General features: G+C 32.8%; 1 protein-coding gene across 1 annotated transcript in view; it reads right to left on the bottom strand.

Moving 5' to 3' along the window:
* The window catches only part of LOC115225406 (TATA-binding protein-associated factor 172), a 69,641-nt gene that overhangs the window by 30,940 nt on the left and 25,271 nt on the right, over positions 1 to 13,430 (bottom strand). Inside the window, exons 9-18 of the mRNA XM_036500747.1 lie at positions 13,373 to 13,430; positions 12,777 to 12,907; positions 11,704 to 11,821; positions 10,279 to 10,386; positions 8,597 to 8,746; positions 8,238 to 8,407; positions 6,750 to 6,921; positions 5,893 to 6,062; positions 2,005 to 2,169; positions 654 to 771 (exon numbers count right to left, since the gene is read on the bottom strand). The exon at positions 13,373 to 13,430 is cut by the window's right edge and continues 83 nt beyond it. Of these exons, the coding sequence (XP_036356640.1) occupies positions 654 to 771; positions 2,005 to 2,169; positions 5,893 to 6,062; positions 6,750 to 6,921; positions 8,238 to 8,407; positions 8,597 to 8,746; positions 10,279 to 10,386; positions 11,704 to 11,821; positions 12,777 to 12,907; positions 13,373 to 13,430 (1,360 nt within the window). The remainder of the gene's footprint in view (positions 1 to 653; positions 772 to 2,004; positions 2,170 to 5,892; positions 6,063 to 6,749; positions 6,922 to 8,237; positions 8,408 to 8,596; positions 8,747 to 10,278; positions 10,387 to 11,703; positions 11,822 to 12,776; positions 12,908 to 13,372) is intronic.

Here is a 13,430-nt window from a genome sequence, read left to right as displayed (position 1 = left end):
GTGAAGGGCAGGTTATATGATGTCGTGTATGAAATATGATATTGCATGATAGCAAAACAGTTTTTTGAATGCAGAGGACATGTGAGGGCTAGAAAGAAATAGGTGAGCAGGCTTCACTAGAAGTGTAATGTTGATATGCACAAATGGCAGTGCAAATGAGCAGAGAAAAACTGGACATAAGAGGAATTGGCTGTAATGTGCAAAAAGGTAATTGCACTAGCTGGCATAGACATATGACAAATATAAAGGTTGAGAGATGGACAGAGAAGTGTCAAGTGACCCATGTGGAAGGACATGCAGAATAGGATAACTGAATAAGAAAAAAATGAAGTGGTAAATGCAGATCTCAGTAAAGTGAACCTCATAAAGAAGACAACAAAAGACTGCAATAAGTGGCAGGAAGCTGTGCTAGAGAAGACCCATCCAATTCATACATGCATGTCAGAGCAGATGTAAAATGAGATTATAGAGTGCTCTATCAAATTTAAATATATTAACAGTTACATGGAAATTAAAGAAACTAAATCTTAATGCTTAAAGCTGGAAACTGGCAAGTAGATTGCACCATCCAGTAACTCAAAATATAACACACATACATATATATAAATATGAAATTTAATATTTATAAAATACATATTTAAAAGTAATCATACTTGAATTTCTCGATTTTCTTCTTTCTTTATACAATCCATTAGAGGCCGGATTACAGGGTTTAACTTCTCAGGCAGGATGTTTTGCATAATAGCTGCCATTGCAAGACTGCACTGAACACTGAAAAAATATTATGCACATTCACACTTAGTTATATTAATTCAGACATCTTAAACTATTGTTTTTTTTCAACAGGTAATCAATCAGCTCAAAAGTGACACTGTTTTCCTAATTTTCCATAGAATTTTTTTGTCTTTAAGGAATATAATAGCACTTGGATTTTTTGCAACCATGATGTTTGTTCAAGTAAAATTTCAAAGACATCCAGTCCTTTTTTTTTTTCATCCTTATGGTAAATTGCACAGCATGAACATTTAATTTAGTTGATTCTAATTAGAATATCTAATTTAGTATTTTTAATATTTCCTTCAAACAATCTTCAAATTTATATTGGTATCAAGAAATTCTAACAATTTATTAATGCAATGAGTTAAACCAAAATAATGATTTTTTTTTTGTTAACTACAAAAATGATATGCTTCATTTACATAATTCTAGGCCCAATGTTTGAAGATCATGCTTCACCACCTTGTCCCATGTCTTCCTGGGTCTCCCACTTCCACAGCTTCCCTCCTCTATTAGAGATTGGCAATTCTTCACATAGCTGTCCACATCCATACACATTACATGACCATACCAATGCAGTCGTCTCTCTTGCACACCATGTTTGACAGTGTTAAAGATGCATGAAAAAATTTCTATTCTTCATAATTTCAAGTTATCATAGAATACAGATGCATTTGACAGTGCAACCAAAATTTCTACAGCTATAAAATACATCCATCACACACAGAACAATGCACTATTTCAACAGCTTGTATTTAACTAATTGAATAATAAATAAATAATAATAATCTATATAACTGATGATTGCTTCAGTCGCCTGTAGTACTGAGTTCAAATTTTTCAATGAACACAGCTAGAACAGTTACAAACCACACCATAATGACTTGCTCAACATTCACTACATGAAGATGAGAGCCTTCAAAAGTGCATCTACAAGTCAGTAGGTTATCAGGTTCACTATTACCATAGCAACTGGCTTTTTTTTCCTGTATTTCTTTCATAAAACAACTCTTCCTGGTATTCATTCCATGTAAATATTTACCTACCTAATCTTCAAAAATTTAAAGAATATATTTACAAAATCAAATAAAATAATCTCTCAGTGTCTGTCTACTTTTTCTTGAATAAATTTCAATTTATTCTTCAGTCTAAAGACTTATCAAAATATTCAATGAATATTTAAATAATTCAAAGTAATTTAATGAAAAGGTAGAAAGACTTTCTTACCGAACACTGTAAGTTTGCTGTTCTTGTGTTGTTTGTGAAATACATATTTGTAACTGTGAACGTCTCTCCTCAAATGTTTGCAATGACTTAGGTTTCAGGTTGGTTTTCAAATTATCAAAGGCTGTTGATGTTAAAGCATATGCCTGCTCAAATGTCAGTATTACACTGCAGATAAAAGAATTTCACATTAATTTCTCACAGAATAAAAGTATTTGATAATATCTAATAATAATTTAAGTATTAAGAGACTAGAAGCAAAAGTTGGGGAACCACAAAGGTATATAAAACAATCACATGTCCCTCGAGGGTATGCCCTGACACAATATTAGCACCATCTTTTGTCTCTTCCAACTAGGATAGCCATGTATGTCCTCTACAAGATACCTGTTCCTGGCCCTCTATTATACTTAAACCTTTCATCACCTGGCATAAAGCCACCTCTTTCAATACTAAGTCGTGAACCTTTGTGAATTACTTGAAGACTTCACTACTGCCAATGCCATGTAAAAAGTCCCAGTACACTCAGTAAAGTGGCTGGCATTAGGAAGGGTATCCAGTAGAATAAACCATGCCAAAGTAAACATTGGAGTTTGGTGCAGTTCTCTAATTTACAGGCTCCTGTAAACCATTCAACTCATGCCAGCATGGAAAACAGACATTCAATGATAATGATGATGGCAATGATAACATGTATTAATTCATAGGATAAGGTGGCTAAGAAACAGTTTGTAATTAAAAACATCAGACACTGGTTACAAAAAAGAGAAAAAATATTTGAGGTATGATAAGAAAAATTAAAGTGTCTGTTAACTCAAAATATTAAGAATGCAACCAAAAAATGAAATAGTTATTAGGAAAATGTCATTAAAGTTATCATCTGTTTAACATTTCTGACATGATTCAAAGGACATCTTAGTTTGTAGTGAAGAATTAAGACTAGGTTCCAGTAAATATTTTACCCAATGAAATTAATATTTATGTTTACAAAGAACAGTTAATAATTTTAATCAGCTGACCTAAAGAAGAAGACATACACAACACTAATTATAGAAAAAAGAATAAAAGAAAACTTAAGATCAAAGTAATTATTACTGAACTGAAACAATGGTTTCTAATTTTGGCACAAAGTGTAAGTCGATTACATTGCCCCCAGTGTGCAACTGGTACTTATTTTGACAAATTTGAAAGGACGAAAGACAAAATTGATCTCAGCAGAATTTGAACCTAGAAGGAATGTCGCTAAGCATTTTGTCAAATTTGTTAACAATTCAACCACCTTGCTGTATTTCTGAATTGAAATAATAATAGTTTCTAACAAGACCTGAAATAATACTTTACAAAGTTCAATGACCCTGAAAACATAAGTGATAAGAAAAAATACAGTGTTTTGAGATAAAGTTGTTAGAGAACCAGCCATTTGGTTATCAACTGAAATCACAATGCATTGTGTCTGAATAATGAAGTCAACAGTGATGGTCTGAAGCCAAAGTACTATACTCTGCTTGCTTTATAGAAAAATAGGAACCAAAATAATTATGGGAATGTCTATATGTCTATCATTAAACTTGACAGAAATATAGCCAAATTTCTCTCAGATCATTAAAAAAAACATGTAAAAAGAGCAGTGAAATATATGGTGCCTGGAAAAAAAAATCAGGATAATCATAGCTGAAATGCCTTGGCCCACTCGATCAAAGCTGATCTGTAGCTACAATAACAACTAAAGTACAACACACAGATGAGTGTTTAGTAGTAGGAAGTTCATTCTACTAACAGTAATAACTTGTTCAAACATGAAAATACTATCCAATCTATGATAGCTTACTTGTTTTACATGCTTTTCTATGCTAACGTGGATTAAACAAAGACTTATCTTAGGCAGATATCTTTCATCTCACCAACCCTTACTTGATTTTCAAGTTCGTGATTAATTTTTTGTTCTGCTGGTATTCAAAAGCACATAGCAACAGGATGTTTGGCAACAGAATATATAAACATTACATCACTGCTTCCCCCACACAGTGATAAGCAAAGGTATGGAATGTCAATATTTATACATGCACACATGTGCGCACACACACAACTTCCACCCAGTTAACAATTACCATTTTCATTCACATGGTATTGGTCAACCCAAGGCTACAGTAGAAGACTTGTCATACAGTAAGATAGGACTTGAAACCACATGGTTACAAGACAAAGTCTGCATCCAGAGAACCAAACTAACATGGGAAAATAAATCCAAAATTGGAGAGAGAGACAGAAAAGTATATTAAAATGTTAAAACAAGTACTTCAGTAAATTTAAAGTACTCATTGTTTGTGTTATCTACATAATCCCATATATTTGACAGTAGAAACTGTGTTATTTGTGTACAGAAATTCTCATGAGCTTCAATGAAGCTGAAAAATTTAATGGGGACACTTCTGCAACAAATTCTTGAATGCATTGCCATTTACTCTCAAATATATTATTTGTAAAGCTCTCAGAAACTACTTATCCACACAGATTTTAAAATGCATATTAGATTATTAAGTATATAAAGTTCATTTGTATATCAATCAACAAATGTAAATTGAAGCCAAAAAAATTTATAGGTATTATCAAATCATTTAAGATAGTGTATATGTGAATGAAAGCAGATGTGTAAAGAAGTTAATGCGAATGGAGTTTGAGGAAGAAAGAAACTGAAGACATAGGATGAAATGGTGAAGGTCAATATCTGCATTTTGAGTTTTGTGGAGGAGCTGACAAAGGACCAACAGGATTCATAATGCACGATGTTTAAGAAGACCTGTCATTCATGACAAAACTGAGGTTCTGAAAGCATTGTGTATAAACACACAACTGGGCCCCTCACCCAATTTGTCCCTGTCAAGTCTTCTCTATTACCCATTCATCTCCCTATTACTCTTCTTCCCATCACACTCTTAACAAGTGCAGCAATCTAAGCAAAATTATATATCATATCTTTTTCTGTTCCACCAGTTCTTGCTTTCACTCCCCAGTACTGCTTCCTTTGACAGTTATTCTTCATTCTTAAAATCGTCCCTCCTCACTCATATTTTCCATTTATCACTCTTTCTGTACTACCAGTCACCTCCTTTTTGACTCACCTCTATGTAACTCTGACCATTGCTGTTCCTATTACTATATATCTCTCACTTACCTCACACGCTCTTGCAACCTATCCACTTGTCTTGTTTCTTTCTTTTCCTTCCCTTCTTGTATTATTATTATTATTAATATTATGGTGCTTTTCACCCTTTCTGTACTGCCAGTCATCACCTACACTCCCATACTTTTCTTACAACTCATATTTACCAGTGACTACCATCCCACCTTTATCTACCACTCACCACCACCATTATGTCCCTTTCTGGTATTAATCACCCTGGTTACTCACACCCATCATCATCATCATTTAGCGTCCGCTTTCCATGCTAGCATGGGTTGGACAGTTCAACAGGGGTCTGTGAAGCCAGAAGGCTGCATCAGGCCCAGTCTGATCTGGCAGTGTTTCTACGGCTGGATGCCCTTCTTAACTTATATATAATGTGAAACGGCCATATCTCTCTTCTGTGATGAGAGAACTGTTTGTGTTCCATCCTCCATACCTCAACAACTAACATAAATCCACTCGAGTATACTCCTACTCAGTAAAGGGACTTTTTAGAATTGAGAGTTACAGAGAAACCTCACTAATGCTGGTGCCACAAAAAGAAAGTAACCAACACACTCAGTAAAAGTGGTTAACATTAGGAAAAGCATCTAGTCATAGCAACCATGCCAAAGTAGACTTTGGAGTACAACACAATCCTCCAACTCCATATGTATTTATCATGTATATGAGTGTGTGTGTGTATATATATAAAATGAATTCATTACCTTGGTGGAAAGTGTTCCTCTATATTTAAACCTTGCTGCTTAAGACCAGCAATAAAATCACGACATTCTGTCTGCATTCGTGTGAATGATACAGCAATTTCATCAAAATAAATAGCTTCATTTAGACAGGTATGAATTCGCTGTTTTAGATCGTCTGTGCATGATGGGTACTGAAAATTGAATTGATTAATTTAAATAAAATGTTTGTAAAATATGTAATAATATTTGTTATACACCATAGGATGGGCAGTATATTCAATTATTTGTGATTTTGCAGGGGAATTCAATAATACAGAATATACTGTTCATTAGCTTAAAAGAATCATTCTTGGTACTTGTTTAGATTACTAACACCCTATCAAGTCTGCAATAGTAACAAGAATGACATCAACTGTAAAAATACTATGTAAGACAACCAATTTTATAAAATAAAAAAAAAACCTGATTTATGCTAGCATGAAAATTTACTACTAAATTGTGATAATCTAAAACAATTAAATTAGTTTTACACTTTTATAACATATTTTTTTACTTTTTGTACATTTTTAAAAAAATTTTCATTTTATTTATGTTAGATCTTTTCTGTACCTTTCATGTTCGCATAAAATTTTGTGATCACGTGAACAAGTTGTTCTTTGAAGTTGAACAAATTATGTTTGAATGATATGAAATAACATTTATTCTGTAATTCTTGATGTAAATGTTTGATCTGGAGAATAGGGTGTGAACTTTGGTTGATTATTTCCAATATGCTCAAAAATTGCAGTCTAATGCTGACATTGTTACAATGAATTATTAGATGTAAAGTTTAAATTATTAAAAGATTTGATCTTAATTAGAATTACATTGCTACTCACCTTATTTTCACAGCCCCAAGCATAGATTATCTGTGCAACAACAAACCTCTGCAGAGCAGAATTAGAAGTAAGATGAAATATCATTAACTTGCATATGGGATCAAGAGATTTTGATGGGTCTGTATCATCTGGTTCCACTGCAGTAAGGAATGTACATAACTTTCCTAACAATCTAAAAAGATAAAACCATTTTTTTAATTAGCAAATTTATATATATGTGTGTGTGTGTGTGTGTGTGTGTGTGTGTGAATATATCAAATTACTTTTACAAATTTTATAAGGCAATGAGTTGATATCAAAGAATCTTCTATCTAATACATTTCTTTCTGAGCTGTTTCCTCAGATCATTCTGTCGTTATTTCCTGTTAAACCTCCAATACTGTATTAACCCTATAACATTCAGATTACTCTGTTAAATAAAATGCTTCTTTACTCACATTGTTTTGATTTATCATGCATTATCACATAACTATGAGATTATGATGTATCTGTTTATTTTTAGGATGACATTGTAGGGTAGATGTGAGAGGTCAGATCTGGCAAGTTTAAATAAAAACAGATGGAATATTAGGTTTAAACATTTTATTTTTCAATTAAATTAAAAGGTAGTGGAAGGATTATGAATTTATCCATCTTCCTAGACTGGTGAGATTGAAGCAGTCAATTATTTGTGGTTAGTGTCTGCAAGAAAAGCGTGATTAGAGAGGGAGTTTTCAGTCCTAGGCAGGAACCACAACATGAAGTATTTAGTGTAGAGTTTAGGAGATGAGACAGTGTCAGAGTAACAAGAAGAAGAGATATGTGTCCTAGATAGGTTTAAGTGCAGGATGTATGAATATAACTGATTCAAAAGAACAGATGTCATTGTAGTAGTGATAGAAGCAGTAGAGAGAAGAAACTATGCATTTGTGAGCTAGTAATCAGAACAAGTTGGCGAGTTAATCTATGCTTGTTAGTCATATAACTTTCTTTTGGATGCAGTCTTGGGGGTCTCATTTTTACAAGTCTTCATAAGTTTTTCAACTCCATCCAAAATTAAAAGAGAATTTTTTAGTCTGAACATGATTAGAAATTATTTCTGAAGACCAGAGTGAAATACTTTTTAATTATGTCTATAAATCACACAGAATAAATCAAAATTCTTTTCATAATCAATGGTAATTAAAGGATTGATCAAGAAATACATCTGATCTAGCATTAGCATATTTGATTAGGTTATCATTACATAGGTTGCATATAAGAATTTTGTCACACAAAAAATTAAGCTAAAAGTGTACATTATAAAACTTGAAAAGTAAGAGATTACTATCTAATTAAAACAAGCATGTATGAATATAAAACAGAAATAATATAAACTTTGGAAAAAATTGGATGTGGATGGTTAAATGTCCAACACATAGAACATTACCAGAAAAATATGATAAATGGATTGATTTACACTAAACTAAAAACTAACAAAAACTAACAAAAAATATTTATTTAACTTACTTGGCTCCAATCATTCTTGATCTAGTAATATAAATATCATCTTCAAGTGAAGACTCATTGTAACAATCACTACCACCCAGGAAATCTTTTTGTTTCGTACTAGTTTCAGTATTAAAACTCGTACAATTTTCATTTAGCTGACGAAGTGGATTTTTCAGAAGCTGTTGATCCTAGAAAATAAATTAAACCAATGATAAGAAAGGGAGAAAAAAAAATAGATAAACATAAATAAGATTTAGTTTTGTATGAAATCATAATTTTACAACTTCACACAATAACCACAAAATCAAATTAGATCATCAGCTAAGATTTAATAGCAAAAATCCTCAAAAACACAAACTATATTTGTGAATACTTACTCTTCCTCTGTGTTTTGCTTCAAGTATATAAGATGGATCAAAAGGAATTTTTGCAGGTTGCATAAGAAGGCAAAACCAAACTCCTAACCAAGCTACAGAAGCTTCAGTTAAATTTTCTAAAGGTACTTGCAACAATATCTGACCCCAAACCTTGAAAATACAAATACATACAACTTATCAATGCAGAGAAGGAAATAACATATTCTTATGGTCATCATAATAAATATATAACAAGGAATTTAAACTTTTTCTCTGGTTCTTCTTTATCCACACTCACTTCTGTTCACCTTCTCGCACATTACCATAAGAGTACATTCAAATACCTCATCATCATCATATCTACCTCCTATGTGGGCACCACTTCTGTCTCCCCCACCCACCTATATAAAATATAAAGTAGCTATGAACTTCTTACAGAACAGCAAAGCACTTACTGCTCCTACAGTCAAACTTCTAAACCCCTCACTTAAAACCACCACTAACTCCTCCCTCTCAGTTGAGAGGGTTCTTGAGTCTTGCAAGTTACATTAGCAAATTGCCATAAATAAAAAGCACCCAGTACACTTTGTAAAGTGATCAATGTTAGGAAGGGCATCTAACCATAGAAACCCAACCAACACTGGAACAACCCACTTGACCCTGTGATAATGTCCAACCCATGCCAACATGGGAAGTGGATGTAAAAATAATGATGATATATGGAATGATTATAGGCAACAGATGTTAATGGGGGTGCTTTAGTCTTGTCAAAAACAAACTCTGACATTGTAGTACCAACTAACTAGTCTATTGTCAGTGCTTATCAATGGCCAAAACAGTCATTTGCTCCTTATCTCAAATCTTTTATAGACTGCTGCACAACAGTTGGTGAGCAACTAGCACAAACAGTTGAGTGAAGATGGATTTTAGCAGTTCTCACACTATATATAGCATAGTCACTTTTTATGCCACTAACAATGAAATTGGTTGTCTATCAAACAATTGAACTGTACAGAGTGTAGACTTTTCCTATCTTCATTTGCATCAAATGTGGCTTTTGCTGGCAAGAATGGACTAGGAACATTAGAATTCACAATACAAACTGGGCTCCTCAATTACAGTACAAATATATGTTATAGTATATATGGAGGAACTGAGAACTCTCAAGCAAATCCCATTGGGGGAAATACCAGATGCCTCACACTTGACAGGCAGGCTCTTACTTCACTTAAAGGACAAACTGAAAGAGAACCTGAAATACACATAGATGGGCATCAATTACTGGGTCGCACATGCACTAAACTGTGGCTGTTAAAGACAGTCATATTTCAATAAATTTTCAGAGTCCAGCAACTTAGTGAGTAACTTGCAATGTTGCGGTATGCTTCAATATCAATTGGAACAAACCATAACATAACTTACATGTGGACCACTAAACAATGAACATTACTAAGAAACACACTTCTAAGTCATCACTGAAATATGGAATCATCATCATTGCACACACACACACACACACATTTATCAGTTAGTAATTTCCAAATACAGGGTTAATTATGCCTATGCTTAAAAAAAAATGCAATAGAATGCTATGTTAATGAAGTTAAGATTAATAACAAAAATTAAGATTAATAATTTTTAAAATATTATAAAAATTGTTTATCAAATATAATAAAAGTAATTCAAATGTTTAATAAGCACACTTTTTCAACAAGAGTCAAAATCTCAGGATTGGATTCAAGAAGAGCTCGTTGGAAGATATGCCGTAGAGAAGCAGACAACAGCGGTAAAAGCCAGTTCTTTGGATGATTCTGAAACATTAAAAAATCAAAGTGAGTTTCAAATGTTTTGCTTCAAAAGAAAATTTTATTTATTTTTAAGAAAATGTATGTAATTTACAAATAATTTACCACAATATTTTGTCAGTTTTGAAACTGCCATAAATTTAGTCTCCATTAAATAATATATTGCAAGCAGTTAGTGACCAATTCTTTCATTCTGAATGGTAAGTTCAACTTAATCATTTTTTTTTGCTGTGAATTTTATGAAATGACACCAAATATAAAACTGTTTAACAAAATCCTGTTTACATGAATTTGGAAAGAAGAGAAGAGTTCAATCAATAATCCGTAAATAACTAAAAACTAACCAATAACATCAAGACTAATTAAAATTCAAGAAGCGTATTTATCACATGGAAACCTGTACCGAAATAGTCAAAACCAATTATAGAACCAATTTTTAATTTAACAACCACTAATTCAAAAATAGGTGATTGCACATGATCTAGTGGTTAGGATGTGACAAGCTCATGTCTTCAACTGCTAGAATAGGTATTGTGTTCTTGAGCAAAACATGTCATTTCACATTGCTCCAGTCCACTCAGCTGAAAATGAGTTACCGTGAATGCTGGCGTCTCATTCAAAGGGAAAGTGATTTCAGTCAATCATGCACCATTGAAACTAAATAAGTGGGCCTATGAGTCCTAGGACTCAAGACAGTAACATCTCAGGATTGATGACGATATCCAAAGATATATCTTCTCTAAAACATATATAGTATTGCAGCATCAAATAATTTACAAATGTCTGACAGTTTTTAAAAAGATTTTCAAAACAAATACAGATACATGTGAACTTCCCATGTTCCCCACTATTTATTTTTAAAATCTTGCAGTTATGTAGATTTATAAAAATAATTAAATTTAAAAAGAAGCTACTGCAACATGGTCGCAGAAGTTTTATTTCACTGTCACAAGATATTGTTACTGTAAATTATAAAATGATGCAAATATTTAAAATCAAACAACCAACTACAATTTCCAGTACTGCAATTACTTTTACTGGAATTTTAAATTCAGTAACTAATCAAATCAGTCTAACTAATCTAATCAAATCAGCAGATCCACTTACAAGGCTTTGATTGGCCTGAGGCCTTAGAAGACACTTGCCCAAGATGCCACAGAGTGGGACTGAACCTGGGAACCATTTGATTGGGAAGCAAGCTTCTTAGTACACAGTCACACCTACACTTACAATAAATTTTGTATGATAAACTTTTTAAATATATAAAATATACAATAAATTATACAACATGCTTTTTAAAACTATGGAAACATATTCATTTACCTGTTCCAAATTTAGTAACGTGTGAAATGTTTTCAATGATGCTTTCCGCACAGATGCAATATTGTGACGAAGAAATGGCCAAAGTCTGGGAACCAATTCCACTAATGAATGCTCAGAGCTGAAATGAAATCCACAAGATATACTTTAGTTATTAAAAGTTACTCTGATTGACAGAATTATGAGGGAATATAGAAACAGGTTAAGCTAAACTGATACTGAAGATGAACATGATGCTCACTTTCAGGATAACACTAAAAACATCAAAATTAGAATCACTAAAAATGAAAATGCCTCTCTGGGGAAAACAACAATGAAAATAGAAATAATACATTTCTAAATCTCTCAGAGAGATTTATGCAGTAGCAGCACAAAGTGATAGTATGTTGTCAACTTAATGTGACAGTCCCATGAAAGGGAAGAATGCTACTGTTATTTAGCCCTAGGAAACACCGTTTCCTGTTGGGCTAAATAACAGTAGCATTCTTCCCTTTCATGGGACAGTCACATTAAGTTGACAACATACTATCACTTTAACAATGAAAATGTTCTTCAAAATTTATCAATGAATCAAAAGAGTTAAAGGTACCAATGCACAAACCAAGACCAACAGACACATTGCAAGCCAGCTGATGTAGGCTGCCAGGTTTCTGTGGGACATTTATTCTGCAAAACCCTGACTGGGCTTGGAGTTACAGTGGAGTAAAGAGGACTATATATTCCCTTACTGAAGGGGCAGAAAAGGCTACTAGATGGCTTTGGATAAAGAGAACCCACCAATGGCTTGCTACAACTGGGATGCAAGCTGAGACTTGACCAACTCCAGCTGTGTCAACTGGGTGAGGTAGGGGTCTGATGCTGAAAGCCCCAAAACCCTGAGATCCTAGAAATATCACTGACAATGAAAACTAGAGCATCTATGAGATGTAAATCAATACATATCAGTTGTTCAACTACTTTTGCTAGGTGCACAAAGTTTAAAATATGGGCTACAATTAGACTTTTGCTAATCTTATTGAAAAGGAATGAAATGTGTCAAACAAAACTTCAAAAACAATGTTTTAAATTTTAATCACCTTTGAGTAGATTCTTCTCCTTCAGGGTAGCATAATAATGTTGAGAGTAAGGTCATAATACTGTTGGTAGATGCAGTTAGATCATCTAAGTCTAGCAATATCTCCCACAGCATTCCTATAATTTTAGGAACCTACATCAACAAAATAAAGAGTTTCAAGTCAAAAATGAATTATTAATGAATCTTTTATTCTGGCATGATACTTGTTAGAAAAACAGGATACTTGTTACAAATATTTGATGATCTCTAATATTAATATTCAAAATAAATTTATATTCATCCTAAAAAATAATATAGATTTCTTGTTGTTTAATGTTCGCTTTCCATGCTGGCACAGGTTGGACAGTTTGATAGAGAGCTGGCAAGAATGTTTAATAATAATTTATAAAACCCCGAATAAAATAATCAATAAGCATATTCAATATTTATCACTTGAAATATCTATACAAACTAAATATATCACTATAAATATCCATTTTATGATAGACAATTTTAGTTTTCTCATCAATGATATCGATATGTTTTTTTAAGAGCCACTTATATGAAGATGAAAAAATAAAGACAGTAATAATTAAAAACTTCAAAAACAAAACACACCTCATTTGGTAAAAGTTTGACTAATTCATTGCAGACTGGCACAAGTGCTGTAGCTGCA

Source organism: Octopus sinensis, linkage group LG2 (genome assembly GCF_006345805.1).
Source record: "Octopus sinensis linkage group LG2, ASM634580v1, whole genome shotgun sequence".
NCBI classification, from domain to species: Eukaryota; Metazoa; Mollusca; class Cephalopoda; order Octopoda; family Octopodidae; genus Octopus; species Octopus sinensis.
The sequence above is the reverse complement of the archived record's forward strand: the minus strand, read 5'-3'. Positions and strand labels throughout refer to the sequence as shown.